The sequence below is a fragment of the Falco rusticolus genome, chromosome 14 (assembly GCF_015220075.1).
Source record: "Falco rusticolus isolate bFalRus1 chromosome 14, bFalRus1.pri, whole genome shotgun sequence".
Classification (NCBI taxonomy): Eukaryota; Metazoa; Chordata; class Aves; order Falconiformes; family Falconidae; genus Falco; species Falco rusticolus.
Genome location: NC_051200.1, coordinates 12,762,777 through 12,787,157, shown reverse-complemented (window position 1 = coordinate 12,787,157; position 24,381 = coordinate 12,762,777). Strand labels below are relative to the sequence as shown.

General features: G+C 40.6%; 1 protein-coding gene across 1 annotated transcript; it reads left to right on the top strand.

Annotated features, from left to right (window-relative positions):
• The first annotated feature begins 53 nt into the window (after positions 1-53).
• CENPI (centromere protein I) lies at positions 54-18,946 on the top strand. Its single transcript, XM_037408292.1, has 21 exons — positions 54-119; positions 1,692-2,018; positions 2,319-2,456; positions 3,405-3,523; positions 4,672-4,779; positions 6,002-6,050; positions 6,364-6,410; positions 7,717-7,806; positions 9,269-9,397; positions 9,661-9,825; positions 10,123-10,243; positions 10,443-10,534; positions 10,851-10,968; positions 11,068-11,132; positions 11,601-11,698; positions 12,110-12,245; positions 14,016-14,140; positions 15,235-15,283; positions 15,428-15,661; positions 17,295-17,336; positions 17,701-18,946. The coding sequence occupies exons 2-21, from the start codon at positions 1,820-1,822 to the stop codon at positions 17,830-17,832; spliced, it is 2,256 nt and encodes a 751-aa protein (XP_037264189.1). The 5' UTR covers positions 54-119; positions 1,692-1,819; the 3' UTR covers positions 17,833-18,946.
• Positions 18,947-24,381: the final 5,435 nt, after the last annotated feature.

Sequence of the window (24,381 nt, the reverse complement as noted above, 5' to 3'; positions counted from 1 at the left end):
GAGCCGCCGGGCTCAGGGCCGCGCCCCCGCCTCCCCCCCCGCGGCAGGCGGCAGCGCGCATGCGCGGCGAGCGGCGCGGAGTTTGAACTGCGGGCGGTTGGAGCTGGCGCCCGTGGCAGGTGGGGGCTGCGGCGGGACCCCCGGCTGGGCACCGCACCGGGGCGGTTTCTCCCGACGGGTTTGGGGCCCCTGAGCCGGGAGGGCCGCGGCTCCCTCCGCTCCCTCGGGTCTGCTGCGCGCGGCCGGAGGGCGCCGCTGTGGGGAGCTGGGGGGGGGGGAGAGGGGCGTCCGTGCCCGCAGCGGCGTGGGAGCGCCTGGCACCGCGGAACCCGCGCGGCGGTGGGTTTGCTGGGCCAGCCTGCCCGGTAGTTGTGCGTTAAGGCCTCTCCCACACCAGGCCTTCCTGGCAGAGCCAGAAAAAATCCACAACAAAACGGGTGGGGCCGGCGCCCGGGGAGCCGGTGCGAGAGCTGCGGCTGCAGCCCGCGCTGTGGTGACCCAGGGCTGCTGGCTCTGCCCTTCCTGAGCCGCCTGCCCCGATTCGGGGGGCAAGCGCCAAGATCCCAGAGCGTTCAGCGATTTCTGCAACCCTTACCTGTCAGTTCCAGCTCCTCTAACCGCACCGCAGTCGTTACCGGGAGTTTCTGCTGTTTTGTAGCATCTGTTATTCTTAGGCACCATCATGCAAAGCATTTTTGTGGGAGTTCCTATGTCTTCGGTGTTGCTTTTGAATGCTGAGGGGGTACGTTTCACCTGGAGTCAGTAAGTTTCATTTGTAAATGCAAATACACTGCGTGTGCTTCAGAGGAGGTCTTGACATAGCTATGCATAGATTTCTTCTTGGTATGCTGCACAGAGAAGTCAGTGACAAACAAACCTATAGGAAAATAGGGATGATTCTAACGTCCTAAGGAAGTGAGAGCTGAAGAGGGAGTGTGAATTGTGAATCGTTCTGGTTTACTGTGTCAGGAAAGCTGGGAAGCAAAAGATAGGCTCCAGCAATCCAGGAACATGCATGCATACTCAACCAAATCCTGGAGATTGTAGTAAAATTTCACATCTTGTGGGTGAAAAGTTGATATCTCCAACATATTGAGGAGAAAATTCTGCTTTTCATGGTTGTATTTCACTCGGAGCTAGGCGGTTTTGCAGTGTTGGTAGCTCTCATACTTGGAAGTGTACTAAAGTGTCATTTTTTTAGTCCTAGTTGATAGGTAGAAACGCTGCAGAAGAAACCAATTTTTTTAAAGTAGGAAGATAAGTGCTGTTATGATCCTCTAAAATCCGTATGCTGCCTTGCAGGAAATCACGACCTGTTTCCTGATTACACTGGCATACACAGACAAGTAAATAAACTGATAATCCACAAAATAAGCTCAGAAGAAAACTGTTGACTGTGTTTTGTTAACTTTCTGGTTATGTTAATTTTTGGATAAAAATACTATACAAAATTTTATCAGGTAACTTTTAAATAAAAGGAGTGGAGTTTAATGTTTGTGATTTTTTTTTCTTCCATTTTTTCGCGAAAGAAAGAATGGAGTTTTGATACACTGTTTATGCACCTTCTGAGTATTGTATGGTCTTTTTGGGAGCAGGCAACTCCAAATGTTTTCCTCAAGTTACTTTGTTACCTTATACGGTATCCCTCTACAGTCTGTTTGTCAGGAAAATAATTTTTTCTTTTCTTGCAGGGAACCAGCTCTCTGATGTTCTTCAGCTGTTGGAGGCTGATCTGCTTTCTTGCTGCTTTGTAATGAAGGATTGGAACCCACGTGACAAATGAGTAACATTCTTCAGTCTCAGTTGGCAGTCTGAAAAGATGCAGCGAAGTCAGACTTCTAAGACCCCAAAGCAGCCTCTGCAAGTTCACCATAAACATCAAACTGATCTCTCTGCATGGCAAAAAGGAGGGAGAATTGACCCTGAAAAAAGTGTTCAGAATCATCAGTCTCCTAACGATCAGAAAAATGGCAGCAAGCAAGACTCTCTTGAGCAAGCTTTGAGCTTCTTTGAGAAAGGTAAGAGCAGTTTTAAGGTTAGGTACCTTGGACTGAAAAGGATAATAACTAAATTTTTAGTAACAATAACAATAAAATAATTTTACCTGCTGTTTTCTCTCTTTAATGCCTGAGCTTTGTAATAATTTTTTAATGCCTTAAAAGGTTTTCCCCTTTCTATTAATATATACAGAACCCAACAAAAAGGAATATATGTAAGGACCATGCAGAGAAGTTTAAAATGGTTAATTTTCAGTTCAGCTGTTTCATCCTTGTGTTTGTCATCTCTTTTTTTTTTTTTTTTTTTTTCCCCCCCCCTAGTTCAAGATCGTGTTTCACTGAAAAAGGACCACGCTCTGCAGAAACACTTGACTACTGTGGAAAGCATTGCCTTGCAAAGAGGGTTACCCCCTGAAGGATTTGCTATATTGCTAAATGTGGCACTCAGTGGCAAATTTGGTAAAATGTTTATGTACTACTAGCATGTTTTCTGAGAACATCTTTTTCCCCTCTAGTCAAACCTGCTTGAGATAATGTGTTTACGGTGACTGTATTGTAGGTACTTATATGAAGCATAAAATCTTTCTGGAATGTTTCAGTGTAATTTCTGAGTTCATGCTAAAAATAACCTCAGTTCTTGCTACAGGGGAGTGATATCCAGAAAGACATTTCAGCTTGTTACAGATATTTTTTGAGAAGCTTATTTCCTTTGCTTGTAACTGCAGGTCTCTGATAGGCTTAAAGGGTGTCCTTAGCAGTCATTGTGTCTTTTTCCTTGTTGTAACTGTTTGTATAGGTTTCTTTGATCAAAATAATTGAACAAACACATAGTTGTGTTAGTGAGATTTGCTAAATTTAAAATGTCATCCTAACAATCAATTCAGCAGTGTCAGTGCAGCCATTATGCTGCTTTCTTAGAAGTGGTGGCCAACATTGGTGCTTCTAAATAATGAAATATTCAATAAAAATAAACCCCCCTAAACTTCCCCCTCCCTCCAACCCTAGAGGAGCACACAAGATTTGTTTCCCACTATGCAAGTCATTTAGTGCTGTTCTTGATTTAAAATTACTAGCTTACCTCCAGAACATTTATCTGCTGATGTCTGACTGACAGTCATACAGACTTTTGCTGAAGGAACTGGTTGCTGAATATTACCAGAAATTTGTGTTACTTTTGGTTGTCTTGCCAATACTCGATATTCCGTTTTCTTTCTTTAAGTTGGGAAGAACTGTACCTCAAAAAAATTGAGAGATAGGTAAGTCCCTACTAGATTCTTGTGTGCTGTTAATTTAAGCAATGAAGCTTTGAATAATCTTGTCCAGAGGAAATTTTGACTGAAGTTGCAAAACCCTATTAAAGAACCTGGTACATGAGCACAGTCTTACTTAAAATTGTGTATTTTCCAGCTGATACACTGAATACTCATTTACTGAAGAGCCTGGTTCCAGCCTCAGTAATACCAGAAAATTCTGTGGTTTCATCTGTATCTTGGCTCTGTGTCGGCAAATGCTCAGGCAATGTCCAGGTAACTTAGTAAATGCTCACAGTAGTTATTGCTTCTGCACAGGGATGGTGAGGACAGATTATTTTCAGGAAGCAAAAATCCTGGAAATACTTACCTAACATACTGTCATTTAGAAAGGTTGGCAGACACCCCCATTGCTGGAATGGCAGTGGGAACTGAAGAATGCTTTTTTAAAGTGTGATTGGAAGTTTGCACAGTTCCTGCTTGCCTTACGTATCTGAATTCCTTAGGAATGGTTTCTCCACCAATATTTCTGTGAAATACTTCAGCTATGTGAGGCATTCTTCACCATCTTCAGCAAGGGTATCCCATAGGTTCTGTGTACTTTGGCCATGGCAGCAGGACTTGACTTAACATTAGCAAAACAGTCTTTTGTCTTCACATAGTCTCCCCAAAGTTTACATCACAGAATCATTTAGGTTGGAAAAAGACTTCCAAGATCAAGTCCAGCTGTTAACCTAACACTGCCAAGTCTACCACTAAACCATGTCCCTAAAGCACCGCATCTACGTGTCTTAAATACCTGCAGGTACAGTGCCTCAACCACTCCCTTGGGCAGTCTGTTCCAATGCTTGACCACCCTTTCCATGAAGAAATTTTTCCTAACATCCAGTCTCAACCTCCCCTTGTGGAATTTGAGGCTCTTTCCTCTTAATGAGTAGATAGCAAGTCCTATCACTTGCTACTTGGGAGAAGAGACTGATACCTGCCTTGCTACAACCTACTTTCAGGTAGTTGTAGAGAGCATAAGGTCTTCCATGAGCCTTCTTTTTCCCAGGCTATATTCCCCAAGTTCCCTCAGCTGCTTCTCATAAGATTTGTGCTCTAGGCCCTTCACCAGCTTTGTTGCCCTTCTTTGGATGTGCTCCAGTACCTCAATGTCTGTCTTGTGAGGGGCCCTCAGATCATATTTGATGGTTAGCACATACTCGGATCTCAGCTGCTTTTTCCATTCTGATACGGGTGTTTGTGCTTTTGGCAGACTTTCTTCCATAGCTAAATTATTCCTGTACTGCTCATCTGTAGCTATCTGGTGGTCCTTGAGAGTGGCGTGTAACCTTAATGGTTGTGTCTCTTAAATCAGCTAGTGATCGGTTGGTCTTGCTTTTGCCCATCACGATGTAATATGTCTTTTTTCTTGCCTGCAGCTGCTTTTTTTAAAATGGCTGATCACAATGTTTGACTTCATTGATCACAAGGAACAAATTTATGCCCTCTACGGTTTCTTCTTTTCCTTCCTGCAAGATGAGAAGATGGTAAGGATAGCTGAAGAATATGTGGAATCGACAAAATAAACCTAAATGTTCATTAGTATGCATATTAATACTCAAAGCAGTCTGGAGTAGCTGTTGGTTAGAGGCTATTTTCTGATGGCTGGAATTTTTTTTTCATTTTGCATTCTAAGATTGCTGAGTAAAACTTAAATTCATAAACAGGGAAGTACTGTAGGGTTAATTTACTTTCAGTGCTGTGGTCTGGTTGTTTAAACATGTTTCCAAGCATTGTTAGCCTGCATCACAAACAGTGACAGGATATTCTGTCTAAATACCCAAGAGTAACTATGATGCTGGTGCAGTCTCTGGGATTGCCTTTTATATTGGACATCAGCAGGTGAAGTCTCCCACTCCTGGGGAGAAACTGATGTGCTGCATACCTCACGCTAAAAGAAAAACGTTTTATAGCAATATTTATTTAAAGGTGAAAAACTAAATGGTGTTCTAATGGATTGATTTGAGATATAGTTTAAATGAGAACAAGCAATCAGGAGATTTATGCTTTATGGCAACTATAAAATCCAGGTGCTTGAATATTAGAAGTGTTTGGATTCAGTTCATATTGAGATGGTCTTGGCAGTCATATGAGACAGAAATGAAATAGTTGATATTCTTTCAGTTTAGAATATTTTGTCGTTAAGACTTTTAAAGTTCCTTAAGTTTGAGTTTTATTTCTTGGAAAGATTTTAATAGTTTTATGTTTTTATTAGTTATAACCTTTTCATAAAACTGATTTAAGTTCTTACTCTTTAAAACAGTATTTTCAAGCGTGATGGACCAATTGGAAAGCATGCTGGAGTTGGTGTGAAACTACTTTAAGACCCTTACAGTCTCAAGTGTAGTTAGAAGCTCTAATTATTTTGATTCAAAGGTGCCTTTCTGTTTGAAAATGTAATTGTACTTTTCACTGCTGGCTCCTGAGATATCTAATGTTCCAAAACCCAATCAATATATGCAGTGAGCTCCAGTCTTACTATAGGGACTGTTCATAGTGCAGATAGTTCTAAATAAAACTGACATATGTGACGTGAAAAACATGCTGTTTCCTGAGGGGGGAAGTAAGGTATACTCTGCCCTAACGGGGACACAGCGCAGCCAACTGAATGAAACAGTATTAACTTGTGAAGCCTGTATGTTGCTTTTAGTGTATCCTGGTTAGCAGTCTGCACATGCAGGATAGTTCATTGCTGCCTTTTCTTTGCAGTGCCCTTATGTCTGCCACCTGCTCTACCTGCTGACCAGGAAAGAAAATGGTGAGTCTATCCAGTTATATGAGATGGAATACCATTTTATGTCTTATTCTTTTTGCTGGCGCTGCCTTTTCTTCCAATGGAGCTAATACAATGACTAGCCAATATATTGCTTTTGAGGCAAGGAAGCATGAGATGGTAGGTCAGTCTGATTTGTGTAAAGCTTTCTGATTTGGAAACCTGTCTATTAGCCTAGAAAGATTGATTGGTTCTGATTGCTTTGCTGTGACTTTCTATAATAAAAGTGATATTGCATTTTTGCTTGAATGTCTGATAGTGGTTTTTAAATCCATTATGTTCTTAATTGTATTTCCAGTCAAACCTTTTCGGATTAGGAGACTGCTTGACCTCCAAGCAAAAATGGTGAGTTTATTTTAGATCTTCCAGTGTTTGAACTGTGGTTAATAAGGCATTTTGTAAGACTGATGTCCTTACAGGACAGAGCAGCGTTGGCTAGTGTCTCAGGACAAGGTTAGACTTGGAATCGTAGGTTGTAGTCTTTGTAGCATCAAGCCTTGTCTATTTTGAATGTGCGTCCCTAATTCTCATTTGCGTTTTGCAAGCACATGCAATGGCATGCACAAAGCTATACATTTTATGGCTAGGTGTGGTAAAATCTCTGAAACAAGGGGCAGCTTAATTTATGTATTAGCACTTTTAATTTTCTATTCCTCCTCCTTTTTCTAGTAGTAACAAAAGCGACTGAGAAATAGAAGATTGTAGAGGATCTTGTCCTGTTTTTTTGTAAGAAAACCTGTATGTCCTGGTTTTTGCTGGGATAGAGTTAATTTTCTTCTTAGTAGCTGGTGCAGTGCTGTGTTTTTGGATTCAGTCTGAAAATAATGTTGATAACACACTGTTTTAGTTGTTGCTAAAGTAGCGGTTGCTCTAAGTCAAGGGCTTTTGAAATTTCCCATGCTCTGCCAGAGAGTAGGTGCACAAGAAGCTGGGAGGGAGCAGAGCCAGGACAGCTGACCCAAACTACCGAAAGGGACGTTCCGTACCATAGAATGACATACTCTGTATATAAACTGGGGGAGTTGGCCGGGAAGCACCCATCGCTGCTAGGAGACTGGCTGGGCATGGGTCAGTGGGTGGTGAGCAATTGTATTGTGCATCACTTATTTTTTGGTGGTTCCCGTCCGTCCCCCATCCCGTCCCCCCCCCTTGGGTTTTATTCCTCTCTCGCCCTCTCCTCTTCATTGTAATTATTGTTATTGCTACTGTTCCTATCTTATTTCAATTTTTAAACTGTTCTTATCTCAACCCATGTTTTTTACCTCCCACCCCCCCCAGTTCTCTTCCTCATCCTGTTGGGGGAGAGAAGTGAGTGAGCAGCTGCGTGGTACTTGGTTGCTGGCTGGGCTTAAACCACAACACTATAACAGCGTGGTTTTGGAGCATTTAGACAGCTGAAGACTGTTGATTAAGTTCCTTTTTTATTAGTTTTGACTACAGCAAGTTCCTTCTTCAGTCCCCTTCCTGTGATACTGACACAGTTCCTGTCCTTCATTTCATTTGCAGTTGTTCATGTACGGTTACTTACTGACATGTAGCTTTAGAAAGCTTTTAGTAATCACTGGGGGTTTTTTTGCTTCTAGAATACAGTATTCCATTTGTATATTAAATACATCCCCCACATTTTTCCTCTTGTGCTGCTATTTTACAGGGAATGCAGTCTCATCTGCAGGCTCTACTATCACTTTACAAAATCTTCTGTCCTGAGCTGGTGACGATAACCCTTCCTGGGAAAGTGAAGGTAAGGAACTGGGTTTAATCTATTTGGAACCAGTACTTACACCAGTATTTGTACCAAGATTTCCACTTAAGCTGTACCATGATTTAGTGGTGAAGATTAATTCTATTTACTCTTTTCACTGGAAAAATCAGACTTAATGAGGATTCCTTGTGTTTTCTTTCCTCTTCAGCACAATGAGATGATTTGGAATGGAATGGTATCCACTTTTATCCTTACGAGGATTACTTTAATCCTCCTTTTGGTGTTTTTGCTGGTTTTGACTTGTTTGACACAAAGTTAAGTTCTTCAGGAAACCAGGTGTCTTATTTGGACAAGGCATTGTTCAAGTTGCTCACTTTAAGTACAAATAACAATGGAAGTCAGTAAGTAACTTCCCACTTGGGAAGTCTATGCCATAAGAAAGAGAAAAAAGTGGGGAAAAATATAGTAAGGTGATTTGTCAGAGCCTCAAGGTAACAGCAAAAAATTACTCTGCTTTTAGAGAGGCCTACATGTATGCTTAGCCCTTTGACCAAGTAGAACATATGTAGAAGAAACTGAATATATGTATCAGAAAATAGCAGCAAGACCTAAATTCTGCAACAAATTTTCTTTTGTTACTTCAATGGGATAGACTTAGGGTTTGTTTTGTTTTTTGACTTTTTTTAGAAGACAATTTATATGTAGACAAGTTGTGTTTCTATAAAAGAAAGCTTGTTTGATTTCAATCTGCTTATGTACTTTGCTGTATAAATTTATACTTAGCATTGTGCTGTCTGTTGGAGAATTTACATTTTTTGGCATGCACAGAAGTGAAATAACTAGCAACTAAAACCCAAGTACATCTTCAACTGTTTTTATGAATAAACTGTGTTGACTTGTATAATAATAGCTTGATTACCTAGACCCAAACCAATCTGAATACTTTTATGATGGTTTGGCACTTGATTGGGATTTAAAGGCTCATTGTAATTGAAGTGACAAAAAGTTTTGTGCAGAAAAGGTGTTGGGTTCATTTTTCCAGTTTTCTTTTTAGTGGTAGTATCTACATTAACTTGAGGACTTGATTACTCATGGAATCGTTCTGTTTGGTGGGTATCACTGATGCTGAATTTGGGAAACTTTCCTAGCAACTTGCAAAAGCATACCTTGGTCATGTTTTATTTCAATGTATACTTGAGATTTAATCTATGAACTGATGATTGATCTCAATGAGGATTATAAATCAGAAGTGCTGGAGATTTCTTCTGAAGAAGGGGACACCAGAAGGAAATAAAAGCATAACTTGAATTGTAGTCATAAAAGGTAATGAAACTGAGGAGTGATGAGAGTTCCGTGCTGTGAAAACCTAGCCTCTTGGTCTGTCAAGCAGAGTTGAGTGTATTACACATACTGTGGTCATGTTTATTAGGCTAGAAACTGATCTTTCTGTTGCTTTGCTTTAGTTTGACTTCTTGTATAGATATCTGATTTATGTTTTCAGACTTATTTCAAGAATTCAGAGGGCCCATGGAAAGCAGCAATCAACGCAGTAAGGCAAAGAAACAAACAGAACTCTCCAGTGCCCCGGCTGCTGTTCTTAGGCACAGTTCAACTTCGGTCACGAAAAAGGGTAGGTTATGGGCCTAAGATAGACCCTAGAAGGTGTCAAGTAGCTACTTTAATTATGAATATTGCCAAATACTGGGAGTCAGGCTTTATTTCAGCACTGGGAAGGGTGGAGTAGCTATATAGAAATGCAGCATTCCCATTATAATGAAAGCCTGGATACCTTTTTTGCAAAAACCAGGGTCTTTACAGGAATGCTGGTCACAAGCATACCTGATTGCATTGGAAACTGAGTCATTGCTATTCATTTCTGTTTCTTTTCTACAGAAATGGAATACCCAGTTGATTATACCTGCAAACAGTACAAACAAAAATGATTTAGAAGAGGACAGGGAAAAAAACCATGTTGATTTGTACAGGATGAATGAGTCTTTTCCAGTGGAGCAGCTACAGACCTTTCCTCAGCTCCTACAAAATATCCACCGTCTAGAGGTGAGTTTCAGGAAGGTCTCGGTAAGCTCACTGAATGTTTTCAGAGATCAAACTATATTCCTCTATGCCCTGCTTACATGTGAAGAGTATGTGGACTACCTAGTTCTAACAGAGCATCTAGTCCTACCTGAGGGTCACAACTCATCTGGACTTGGTCTTGTCACTGGTGTATATACTCCAATAACAACTGGAGATGGTCTTGTTACTGGTAAAAGGACTGGACAACTGATAGAATGAGATTCTCTAGCAACTTGCTGATGTAAATATTAAATAACTTTTTCTTGATTTCTCTTGCAGTTTCCTTCCCAGATGGGTTCAGTGCTAACAAACCCTTTATTGCTTCACTATATGAATTGCATCAAAGATGAATCTGTTTTCTTGAGGCTGTACTATTGGATGAGCCAGGTTCTTCAGGAAGGTAGGAGCCTGGTATTACTTTACCTCCCTACCATGCAAAGGATGTGTGAGGCTTGTCACCTTTCAACAATGGTACTGTGCTATTCGGTTTTATAGTGATAATCACATAGGCTTATAACAACTGGAGGAAAACTGGATTTTGTTTCTGATTGTTATTCTTGCTGTGTTCATATTCAAATACAGTATGCTTTCTGATTTAGAATGCACCTGGTGTGTGGCTGATAATTACCAACATGAAGAAGAATTCAAGGACTTCCTGGAGACTGTCTACAAAACAGAGTGCTTTTTGCAGGTAAGTGCCCGTTTTGTGTAAGCCAAGGATTTCACAGTCTTGTCGTAACATACTTTTGGGACTTACCTGTTTCCTGTAGTATCTCTGAGAAGTGACATTGTCTCAATTAATAAAAATACATATTCTTAGAGTAGGTCGATTTTTCTGGAGATGGTCTTGTTTTCTGCAGGAAAAATAATTTGAGAATGATAATTTGAATGTCCTGGTGAACTGTATGGCAGGAAGGAGGTGTAAGCCCCTTTTCCAGGGTGAAGTGAGGCTGGCAAGGTGCAGGCATATAAGATGAATTTTTGAACGTTCATCCTCTGCTTTGTAGGAGGGATTTTCTTCCTGTGAAGAGTTCCTGTATAGGAGCCTTCCTCTCTGGGACGGCTTCTCCTGCCGATCACAATTCCTCAGGCTTGTGAGTTGGATCCCCCTTAACAGTTTCTCTGGTATGTGTTGTACATCCTTTGGGTGAGGCTGGACAGTGTCTGATCTTGGGGGATAAAATTTGTGCACAGATTATCATACTGGTTTCTCATTTGTTTCAGAAATGAAGTCACATCTCTATGATCCTCTAGCACAGCTCTTTTTCACATCATCCCTTTACTTTAAGGTAACTTAAGTGAATACAGTGGCTGTTTATTCTAGTTGATATTGCTGTCTGCACTTATGTCAGGTGTAGCAGTCTGAGGCATTGTATAGGGGACTTCTTTTGGGGAAGTCTGTGCCCAAATAAGGGTAAAATATATACTTACAATGTAACTTCTTCAGGAATTTGAGTGCCTTTGAGATTTTCTTTTTTGACTGGAATTAAACTGGGGCACTGGAAATAAAAAGAGCTGATAGTACGCAAGAAAATAGCTGGTTTGGTTTATTGCGATTTTAACTCAGTATTTGAAACTCACATTCTCCAAGAAAAGCTATGTAATGCATACATTCAGATCAAGGGGACATGCAATTATCTCACTAAGAAACTCTTGGTATCATTCCTTGTATATGTCAATTCTCATGGCATTTTTTATTTAGTGTAATTCACTTATATAAATTGCTGTCAGCCTGTTTTCTTTTTTGTCTCTTGCAGTGCAGTGTTCTTGAGAGCCTCAAAGAGCTGTTGTGTAACTGGTTAAATTGGCATGTGATTCATCTGAATTCAGAGTCTGGCTTTCAAGTCCATTCTTTGTAAGTTTGTCTGAAATAAGTGCGATACAGTGCTCTGTACATTGTTCACTAGTGTATTTATATATATGTTCTACCCCTACTATCTAGCATAAAGACTGACTTAGCATAAACATGACAGCATTATTAACCTTCTATATTGTAAACTACCTTGTCAATCCTGTTTGTTCTTTTTTAAGAAGTATTTCTGTTGACATTGAAAACTGAAATGTCCAGAGGTCAAAATCCTTGTAACACTAGCAGCTGACATGTTTATAATATGGGTAACAATGTGTTAGTGGGTATACTGAAGAGCAAATGCATGTTGCTGAATGCCTGGTGCAGCAAAAGGATAATCTTCAGTTTCTTTTTTACCATTCTTTACCGTTTGCAAAGAGGTGCGTATACTAACACTGCATCATGCTATTGCTGCAGGAATACCACTCTTTCTGGACTAGTGAACACAGTGGCTGAACTTGTCCACTTTGTCGGATGGATCTCTACTGTTGCGTTGCGTTTGGAAAATAATACTACTTTCTTGCTGTACTTCATCTTGGATTTCTATGAGACCGTATGTATCCTATTCATTTTGACTTTCAAAATCCCAGTACTCTAAAGACTGTTAGCACTTTTACAGCTAGAGCATGAAAACACCTTCCTCACTATAATTTACAGAACTTTGTGGTTAAATGCAAGAATGTTCCCAATACTTGGTAGATCTACAGGTGATTGCTGCTGCATCCATAGGCAGAACAGAATACACTGCTGGAAAGTGGCTAGTCTTAAGTTAGAGGTGAACTATGAGAGGGAAGTAACAATATGGCATAACAAGTTTAAAGCTAATTTATAGAAAAGAACAACGTTCAGTTCAATTTCAAACAACATATCCTGATATTTTTTCTTAAATGTTCCCTTAAAAATTGAAGTTTTTTCAGTTTGTCCTGTAGACAAACTAAGAAGCATAAAATAGGCTTATGCCTATTCTCTAGCTTCCTCGCATCCTCTCTGTAGATGTGCTTACTGCCATGTGAACTCCAGCCATGCAGCTGTTGCTTCTACAATTTGAATAAAATTGTGATGAGTAGAAAAAACGATAGTTCTGGGATCTACTTGTGACTAAAATGTCCATTAAAAATGCACAAAACTAATGGGCAACAGCACTTGTTATAAGGCTGTGTTTAAAATAAATGAATATTCATTTTTATGGAAATATACAGGGAATCATGCACCCTTGGATATATGATTATTGGTGCTCTAGCAGACAACTAGGATTTTAATTTTTTCTTGACATTTTGCTTATGTATTCAGAACTCCCAGAGATTTCTAAAATCATGCAGCTGAGATATTAAGTACAAAGTCTAGTTTTCTGAAAATATCAGTAATTCAGTTAAATTACAAGTATCTGCCTATGCCTTACATGGTATAGCTGTACTGAGGGCAGGAGGAAAGGTGAAGGTCTGGCAAACAATCTGGTGAAAAATCTGTTAGGAGGATAAGGGAAGGAGTCTTAAAACAGTTGTGCCTAATCTAACAAAATGTAAAAAGTGTCCATCTTTGGGATGGCGGGCTGTCACAGATTAATTGTTATGGTCTGAATGGTAGTAACTAGATAGGCATGTTCTTAGAACACTATTTGTCTGAGAATGATGCATACCTTTGGGAAAAATTACTGTGGCTAAGCTATAGAGGACGTAATGTGTTAAGTTACAGCAATCGCTTTCAGTGTCGTCATAGCTGAAGATCTTGTAAAGTCTGCAGAAATTATTTTAAAATGTCTTTTTTACTTGAAACTCAACCTTAAATTCTAAACATAAGTCTGATGATAAACCCATGTTTTATGGCCATATCGTCTTTTCTTAGAACAAAGCTTCATTGCGTGTTCATGCAATTCCAGCAAGGTCAAATAGAAAGATTTAATTTCCCAACTGGAAGAGATGTACGGTGTGTTTGGCTTGCTGGTATTAGCAAACCAGGTTAGGAATAAGGTCAGGTTTAAGTGCAATCCCAGCTATATATATTTCAGAATGATCCAAAAGATCAGAAAAAAAAAAAAAAAATGGCTGCTACTTTTTTACTTGGATCCTGGGTAGTTTTGTCTCTGCAAGTAACAGTGTCAAAACATATGGCATACCTAAATGGTTGAAGCAGAGACTGAGACATATTCACCAGTGTGTCTCATACTGAGAAGAAAACAAAGGGAATTGCTTCACCCTGGCCTTCCCTCCTAGGTGAAGTTGATAGCGCTGGCTGGAACGCAGTGTCATGCTGTCTTTTGCTCTTAGATGCTTTGGGATTTGTTAATGGCTGTAGTAATCTGCCTGGATTTGCTTCATTCCTGTAGGTGTGTGACATGTATCTGGGGTACAATCTGCCTTTGTTGATAATGCCTCCTGCTGGAATTTTCTATCCAGCTCTTCTCAGCATGGATTCTGTCAGCTTGAATCAGCTCTGCTACATTATGTACAGGTACTACAAATGGTGTGAGCTGTAGGGACTCCTTGTCTTCTCTTTCAGTCTGTTGGAAATAAAATTACTTTGTTGTAAAATCTGAAATTACTTTTTCTTACCATGCAAGGCAAAGGTGAAAGTTCCAATTGTGTCCAGCTTTCATGATAGAGGATTTTATAGCTGTAGTTCCTACTCTTTTTTTTTTTGTCTGTTATCCAAAATAGCAGGATTGTGACCTCTTTCCTAGTATTATTTCCATATCTTTCATATGTGAAGAAAGGAGTTCCCATATTGCTTTGAGACAACTTAAGTCAGCCAGCTGGAATCACTAGTAGTTACTATACAGCTTCTCGCTCCTGTGCTTTGACCACTAAACCTGATCTTTTCCTTACAAATTCTGTAATGTGTGCTGATTAGGAAGTAATTCTGCCACCTCCAAACCCTGGGAATTTGGGATTGCCTTATGTTGTCTGCAGGTCCAAACACCAGCAGTGTTTAGCGCTCTGTAGGATCCACCAACATGGCTGCTGTGCTTGGCCTTGTTGTTTCCAGTGGTTGCATCTGAGAAGAAGAGTAGCCAATTGCTGACAGCTGGCACAGGGCTCTCCATGTGGCTTTTTCTCAAGGAGTCTGCAGGGTAATTAACATGACAGGATGATCTCTGGGAAATAAGAGGAGCTAGTGCTTATTATATAGAACAACTGTCAAGTTGCATTACTTCCAGTGGCTTCTGTTCCTCTGCTTAGTGAATGAAAATGTCCCTTCTTAAAAATACGCTGCATTTTTCTGCTGATTTTTAAGGCTGTATGTTAATTCTTGCATATATTATCTTTATGAAGGTGACTGTCCCAGGCAAACCAGGGATGTTTCAATCATTTAAGAGATTAGTATTATGGGATGTCTCCCTACTCTGTCTGGAAAGGGTGGGTCCATGCCAAATTGATAAAATCACTTTCAGTTATTTTTTCATATGTGTCTCTTTTTTTACCAGTAAAGATTGGTAATCTCTCTTGTGGAGGAAATAAGCTTTCTTAATACATTCCTCCCAGCTTTTTTCAACACTGGTAGGTAGTAAAAATTTGCTAACTTTCTGGTTTTGTTTGTTTTTTCAGGTATCGAACCAACTTGGTGGCTGCAAAAGAAAATGAGCTGAGTAAACAGGTATTGTGGACAAACCTACCATGTGCTAGAATGAACCTTAGCAAGGAAGCTGGGCTGAATGCTGATGGCATCCTTTTAAGGACTGGGGGAAGTACACAACTGCTTTGAGGATGCTATTTATTAATTTGTGTTCTTGTCCCTCAGAAAATACTGCAATTCAAGTTCAGCAGGCAGACATACCAAGAGTACAACCAGTATGTCATAGCTATGGTGGGTTGTCTGTGGACATCCAGTGTATTCCAGAAGGATGTTCATCCTCGAGGTCTTCGTATGGATGATGAACTGCTGAAGAAAACTGCAGTGCAGGAATTCAAAACCAGCTTTAACATTGTCTACCATCCAGCCCTGATGGGCTATGCTATCCACTTCCTGCAGCAGGTAATGGTGTAGGTCAGCAACTGGGCTTTTGGCAGCACCAGATGTACTGTCTTGACAGTTTCTCTAAAGAAGTGTTTCTCAGTCTACTGGCTGACTTGTAGTCAACTGAGCTTTCAAAAGCTGTTATGGCATTCTGTGTTTTTGTCAGATCAGTGGCACAATTTGAATAGTCTGTTTGCATGGTATGAAAGCATGAATGTGACAGTTTTAGATCTGAATTTGTGCTTATGATAATTTTGAGGATAGAACTAAAATAGCTAAATAAATAAATAAATAATTCAGTATAAGCGTCCCGGTACTGTCCTGCCCCACAAAATATGGAGCGTGACCTAAACATTTAAATTCCAGGAAGTCAAGAAAGAGGTAGTTGAATTGTATTCAAGTGCACGCAGTAGAACTTTTTAGCAGTGCTTTCTGGTTCTTGCAGTAGCTTTTGAGAATGGCTTATTAAACAAGAAATACAAGTAACTACTTCAAGTACAGAAGTGAGACGATATGGTACTGTCTTGTATTGTCTGATACAAGCTCTGCTAGTAGCAGTTGTGAATTCCAGGTGTCATCATGTGTCCAATGCAGTTACTGAATAGTGGAGGGAGCAGCTTGCCAGAGTTGTTTCAAGATGTGCATGCTGCTCTGAGAAATCAGGTCTTGTAGGCTATCCAAAGGGTGCACAAAGATACCATTTTGTTGAGGAACACTGGCATGCTGAAGGTGTGCGTAGGTGTGATTCCTGAAATGAAGCAAGGGAAACTTAAGGTTAAAGTTGAAGCAAAGAATGCTCGTTAGGAACACTTCACAAATTTGCCTTCATTTATATACTCAGTGTCCTGAACATAGGTAGTTTGTCTCTTACTTCTGATTAAACTAAAGTTTTGTCTTCCCCAGAGGAGACTATTTTATTTTTGTTCTATACAACTTCTTTTCCTTGGTGTCTCTGCTGTTGTAGCAGAAGTTTTTCATGTCTCTTGTCTAATCCTTTCTGTTCTGTGGTTTCTTGTAGCTTTTGTAAGTTAAAAAAGAAAACAAAACCAAAGCAAAAACCACAGCAAAACATACCCAAACCAACAAACCAAAAAAACCCAAACCTTTCCAAAACTTTCTGATGGAGAACTTTTGCATTCTTCCTACTTCAGAACCAAGAAAGAGGTATTGCTTAGCAACTATCACAGATCTGTCTCAAGACAGGAAAAACTATTTAGCTGCAGTGCCATCTTTTCTTAGATACTGTGCTGAGCACCAGAGGGCACTGCTCTGCAGCACACTCGGAGAACACAAGCAATAATCTAATGTCAGTAGATTCTCTCCTCTTGCTCTTTCTCATTGTTGGGAATTATCTATCTAATGTTTTGAGGGGGTGGCTTTTACACTGTAGAGAGACAATGGTTAAAGATACCTATAAATAGTCTCTGTTGCTATCCAGTAATGCTGCAGCACAGGGCAAGAGGGTCTCCATATTGTTACCACTTGTGGGCACGCTGATGGTGGAAGCCCATTCTGAAGCATGATTAAAAATTTCCCTGAAGTTCTTTACACACTTGCAATCCTCAGTTTAGGAGGGGGCTAAGCAGAGGCCCGACAACTCTGGACGTACTTTTTATCTGATTTGATACTATTTTTATTCCCTCTCCTTAAGGCTTGGCCAGATGATACCACCTTCAACTTCAGTTTAATTAAGGTAAGATTTTTCTTGGTTTAGTGAAGCAAAACCAGGCAATTTTCAAGGCATCACCATTAGTGTTGGAATGAAGGCTTTAATATCCATGTTCATTTGGTTCCTGACATGTTCACTGTTGATCCAGTAGACTTTGCTCATTTTAGAACTGGGATTTATAAACATCTTAATATTAAATAAAAGTTCATGATTTGTCATGTTCAGGCTAAGAATGTGTAATACATAAGCAAAAAGTTTGGACATTTGGGAACAGACTAGGATGGATGTTGTCAAACCGGAAGACGATATTTGCAGACCTTTTCAGACTGGCTTAAGAGACAGACAACGCTATGTTCTGCACATCTGACTATTCTTTCTGGTTTTGTAGGGAAAGAAGTGGAACTGGTATCTGGAATATCTCTATGCGCAAGGTTTAAAAGGCTTGAAGGTCTTTATTGAAAGCAGCATCAATCGTGTTTCCCAGGCCTCTCACAGTAAAGCAGGGAGTGTGAAAGTGTGACCCTGGGACTTGCTGGAGCCTTTTAACTTCTGGAACAAGAAGAGTATATAGTGAACTGTGTCACTAATTGCTCTGTTTCTTTCCTCTGGGAAAGAATGAATTCCCCTTGTCTGCATTTTTGTACTGACATCTATTTTAGGGAAGCAAAGACACCGAAGGAATGCTTAGGCTGGCTTGGTTCACTGACACTGAACTCCCTCTTTTCCTTGCTGAACTTCTCTGATCTGAAGCTGCTGACCTCATCCACATTTTTTCATCTTCATTTTTCTTTGTTGGAGTATCTGCTCCGATTAAGAAACAGACATCTTCCATCTCAAAACTGCAATGAACCATGTTGCTTCATTTATAAGTAATGTTGATCCCTGACCTGCTTTGCATTCCTTGACAGTAGATTATGAGAAACAATCAGATTTTCTGGGATACCATATATATACCGGATTGGAGCACTAAAAGTTTCCCAGTTGTCTGTGTATATACTGGCTTTTAACAGACTGGCTTTGACCAAACTGACCTTTCTGAACTTCACTTCCATTGTGAAGCTTCCCAAAGATCTTTTTGCTAACGTACTTAAAATGTTCTTCTAACGCAGCTGGAAAATTTGGTGCTCAGTTGATGGCTTAGCAACGATTTGAGCATTTGAACAATGTTGCCTCTAGCTCATCGTTTTCTATTAAGTGCAAATGTAGCTTTCCTTTTCATGTTTTTAGTTCTGTACATGTTGTATATGTGTGCATATATATAATTTATATTCTGTAAAATGTTTCCAACATGCCATTTTATTTGAACACTGAGTAGAAGTTCAGAGAAGCTGAACTTGGGTCTCATATTTCACTGTTGTAAAATGGAATTGTAACCACTTGAAAGATGGGTCAGATTACATTGAATTTTGCATTGTGAATCTGTACTTTGGCCTAGTAAAGGGATCAGTCCTGAGAGTGACTCCAGAGCCACTAAGGATGTGTTTGGTTTCTTCATCCTCTTAAAATCAGACTGGCTCTAGGTTGAGTACCTTACTTGGCTCAAATAGATGATCTGGTTAATATGCATATTATATTCTCTCAAGAGAATAAGGAAATTTTTCAATAAAGACTGAACGAGAAATTTGCGAGATCCACTTAGACGAAATATCGCCCTTTCTTATTTGACTGTATTATTTCAGCTACTGTAAGTGCTGCTTGCTCACTTCTGTCAAGAGAAAGATCTTAAAAAATCGTGATTGTATTTTCAACGGGGGAAGCTCCACAAATTACAAATTCCTCTAAGTGGATATGTTTCAAGATGTGGCCCTAACATATGATCAGTTATCTCCTTTAAAGGCTGGTACTGTTGTTTTGGACCAGCTCAGCTTGTTGGCTGAGGACTATCTCACCATCACTGGCTGGCAGTTCCTATTAATAGTGTTGCCTATTGTTAGACTCCTTAAAGGTTTTGGCTAAGGACCCAAGAAGGAGAGCTCGGTAGCTCCTATTTTTCTATGAAGCTACTTCCAGGAAGGTATTGGAAATGCTGGCACTTAAGCTGGAAAGCCTGCATACTGCGTTCCTTAAGGATCCTTAGCATTTGTCCTTACACCATACAGTTGTCAGGTGTTGACCAGACTTGTACTTCCATATTGCTGCGCTGTGGTTCTGTATAGGAACAGGGTGGAGGGATTGACAGCCTTAGGAAAACATGAGGTGGAGACATGGACCCAGTTATAATCTGTGTATGGTAGGCTCAGTCAGTGGGGAAAGGAGCGCAAATACATCTCAAAAGCATTAAGTTCTAGCCAGGAAGAGGGTTCACATTACCTGGATGCTGTTTGGAGTTCCTACGCAAGGAGTGGAACTGTAGCATTCCTGTCAGACTGGAAGGTGCTGCCAGAGGCTTCATTTCAGTTGTGAAAGGTGCCTAGATTCTTAAGATTGTGTGTGATTTATGTAAATGTTTTTAAAGAGGCTTATAGCAGAATCCTTTAGGGTATACTGAATGTTGCATGGTTATTGGTCCCTTGAGGCTGGTGTTTGGCTGAGAAAACTCAGGGTCATGTTATAAAAGACTGTTGTTGCAGCATCACAGGTCTTTTATTATACCCTGTGTTACAAAAGTCTTTAAACAAATTGTGTATGATGTAGTCATTCAAGTGCACAGGCTGCACACTTAGCGATGCAGAAATAAAGTAGCAGGACAGATAACTTTCCCTTAATGTCAGCTTTGTTGGTCAAGACGGCTGTTTAAAATCCTTGAAGATGGATCATCTGAGATGACTTTTAGCCTCATTGTACATAGTAGTTCTTGTCTTTCACATCCAGACATTTTTTCTTCTTTTTTTTTTTTTTGTCTCCAAATACTGACTTTGCTAACATTCCACTTGAATGGAAGAATGGCCCTTTTAGGGAGGAATGTGCTGCTGTACCTCTTCTTTCCTCCCTATTCACTCTTTACCATCCAATTGCCATAGTAAATTTTGTAGAGTATTTTCTATTACAAGCACTTGCTGAAAGACTTGGCTGACCACAGCACCTTTTCTGAGGTCTAAAATGGAGATAGCCAAGACCCATGCTTTTCCTGGTGAGTGACATATCAGTGATTTACCTCTAGTACCCATTTCTACCTGTTGTAAGGTGCCACCTGTATGTTTATACTATGAAACTGTAGCAGAAACAACTGTTTTGTGGTACTATTTGATGGGAACAATGCAGGATGAAAAGTTCATTTAAGACTCACGTTTGTGTTGTCAACCAGCACCCCAGAATATGTAAGTTTAGGTCAGGCCTGCAACCTCCTTCTGAGGGGGTTATATTCAACATTATTCACTAGAAAGAAAGTGCATGCTTTCTGGGCATTTGGGTCTGCTCTTGGGTGCATTTTTTCTTTCTGGAGGATGCTGTTTCAAGGTCTACGTTTCTAGTATCAGCTGATCTCAGGGAATACTGGTTAGTGCTTTGTCTTCCCATGAGTAAAAGCTGATTTGCTCTTGTTCCTGTCTGTCCTCCCTTCTCAGGAGGCTTCTACATGCTTTCAATTTAGGGGGTTTGTAATATAACAAACAAGCCAGGGCAGTGATAATTTCAATTTAACCATGTTCTGCAGCTTTTCTAGCAGCCTGTTTAGATGCTTCCAGAAAGTGAGGCCTTTCCCTTTAGAGAAATTTCTGAGTGGGTATTAGGATTTCAAAGTACAAGACCAGAATCCTGTCCGGGGTAAGCAGGCATAGCTCCACTAATTTCTAATGGATCTCTGTTGACTTGCACCAGCTGAACATCTGGTCTGCAGTTCGCAGAACCGAAGCCATTAACCCCCTCCCCTGGCAGACACGTTGCCGTGAGCATTCTGCATCTGAAAATGCAAACGCCTCGGGCTACAGTGAAGCTGAATCCTTTTTCTGAAGCCATGTTTGCTTTGTGTTTCTGTTAATCATTATTTTGTGGGGAGAGACTCGTTGCTGCATTTTTATGCATTGGGGGTGTTGCCCTTTTAAAGAGAAGCTGCTCTGAGAGAGTTAATTTCAACCTGGTTTCAGCTGGAATGAAGAACTGGTTCCTCTATCCCTGCTTTCTATTCTCTTGTTGGCCTACTTCCCTCTGCTTGCATTTTGCATTCCTAATGCCATGAATAAATCAGGACCCAAGGATTTAGAAGGTGGTACAGCTGTAGCCACTCAGAAAATTGAACCTCTGAGACTTGTACTGCAGCTCTAACAACTGCCAATATGTGTGCTCCTGAACACTTCTAATAACGTTTAACTGGTACCAAAACAAAATTCACTTTGCCCTTTTTATATAATGTTTCAGTTGGGGTTTTTTGCCTCTACCCAGCATCTCCTCCCTTGGCTCTCTTCGTCTTTTAGTTAAAACTTGGTTATAAGCGCTTTAGGGCAGGGCAATTGCCTCCTGGCTGCTGTGACAAAATGGTTTATCGCAAATCTTTGCACAGAGGAAAAAATAAGGGAAACAGAGGAATCTGACCTGGCTAAAAGTACATCACAGAATCACAGTACAGTGAAACTCCTGCCTAATTGTAGTCCTAGATCCTCTGATAACTTATCATTAATAATACACACTGGACTGCTTTAATTTGTAGTGCTGTGGCTCCTGAGAGTGTGCGAGGGAGTTCTTTATGTGCTCTTTAGTCAGAGCATACATCCAGTCTGGGTGAAGAACAACAGGCGTAGGTAGCAAGCTTGCTCTGGAGGGTGAATATCTTGAAAGAACCGAGTCTCCAAGTATTTTCTTCTAGGAAACATTTATGTTGCACCAATGGCTTTCCCTCGTTATGGCTCTGCTTTTTAGAATAAAAATAATTATTTTGGTCTGAAGCTGGTTTGATTTGATTTCACCAAACTTTGCTTTTGACTAAGAAGGTCTTTTATGACCACCTTCATGTATGGTGTAGTTTTTGGCACAGGATCCCTGAGAACTGTATCTAGCTATTAGACCTGCCCAAGTAACTGCCAAGTAATTATAGTTGGCAAGGGAGGTACTGAAGTACAGAAATAATGTTGGGTAAAGTGCACATCTTGTGATGCTGCTTCATTTCTCTGCTTGGCTTCCTGTCTTGTAGGACTAAAAAGTCTGCACAGCAAAGGGTAAGATTAAAAGGAGCCTTAATTATTTTGGCATCTAATTTCCATTTTCAAGTTCACTTACAGTCTTGCACAAACGTAGAAACTGAAACAGTTGGTCTTCAGAAAAAGCTGCACGTACCTTACACAGGTTCTAAATACTATATTAAGCTTGACAGTTTTTAGAAATATGTATGCTCAGATGTGATCCCATTCTGTAGCTTGATGAGTGAACATGCATCAGACAAGCTTTGGTACCTGCCAGAAATATGACACAAAATGGACTGTTCCAGTACAGGCTTGGTGATGGGATATTAAGTCACTGTGATGTGGCTGAGATTCCAAGCCTCAGGCACTGGGGTTAGGTACAGAATGCAAGATGCATTTGAAAATTGTATTTTCTGCCTAAATCAGTTGGGGTCTTCCTTTAAAGAATTCATTGATAAGCTTCTTGTAAATATGCATATTTTTATATGTAGCTGTGTCCCCATCCAATTTGACTCGCTCTGCTCCAGTGTCGGGGCTGCCTGTAAGCCCTGAGTGTGATTTCTGTGGGAAGTGGCTGCTCTCTCCAGGCTTGCTCCCAACTCTCTCTCCAGTCTCTAGGCCTGTAACAGCCCCATCGTGGTTTGTTGTACACGGATCGCTAAGCAGTTTCTTTTCTCCTAGGGCACCTCTGTTCTATGTGGAAGTGAATCTTCGGCAGCTCCTGTGTGATTGCTTTCCTGCTCCTTTGTGTGCATGGCCCAGCAAATAAGGAGGGGGGTGGAAAGCACATTGTAAATGTGTTGACAGCATTTTAAGAACAAAACAGCTCCTGAAAACTGCCTGTCTGCCTTCTCCTTCTGTCCTGCATTTTTCTTTGCTTTCTTTTCTACCATGTTCTCCTTTTTTTTTCTTTTCCTTTCTTCATCTCTCCCCTAAATTTTCTACACTCTTTTGACACCCACCTCTCATTCTTTTGGTGCTCGTTGCTCTAAAAAGATTTCCCCTCTCCCCTCTAGTCCTTTTCATTTCTCTCTCAGGGGAGACAGTTTCAACCCCTATGCAGGAACAAATGAAAAGGGGGATTTATTCTGTTTCTGAGTGCGTGTCAGCTGCCTGCTTGTATCAGTTCTCTACCCATTCTTCTCTCTCACCCCAGGTACTGAGCTTTTAGAAAGCATCCCACTGTTTTTCTAAATGCTTTTAGCAGGATAGAATCTGTGCTTGGAAGGGGTTTTGTGCTTATTGATGCTGGCGAAGGAGGTATGGTTATTTATTTGACATCAGCTATTTAAACAAAAAAAGAACAGGGTGGTACAATATCTGGGCAACTATTCTTAGATTCTTCTCAAGCTGAATTTAGAGCCCCTAATTCTGGTTTTGTTCCTTTTTGCTGAAAGGAGGCTCTCTGTGCTCTGCTCACAAGCATGCTTGCCTATCTAATGTACTGGAATTGATGGGCAGGTCTGTCCCTTTGTGCAAGATCTGTTCCTTCTGGCTTTGCCTTGGCAGGCAGGCACAGCATAACCACTGAGATCAATGATCCTGCACCAAAACCGGATTACTGCCATTTTGAGATGGACGGCTGTGCGAGAACTATTTTGTCTGCTACTTCAGTTAGGAGGAGACCCAGATGAGGGAGCTCTGTGTCTCAGGAAAACAGGCTTTTGGGGAGAAAAAGGATTTCTTCAAGCCATGAGGGACCTTGTCTTGGCTCACAAGCCTTTCACCAAACCCTTCTTCAGCAGCTGGCTCCACAAGGACACTGTCAGTGTATGGCTCTATGGAAAGTGCTCTTTTTTTTGTCTCTTCCTGTGTTATTCTTTCAGCAAGGATGCACTTTCATATATATTCTCAGTCAATGTTTAGCTCTGATCTTTGCTCTAGATGTTTAAGGTTTGCAGGCTGTTAGGATATCAATGACTTCTTGCCACATGTGGGAACTTCACAGCCTCCAACTGCTGCTCCGGCACTAGTTTGGGAATTAAGCTTGCCAGGCTCCACCAGCTGCTTCTCTGCTT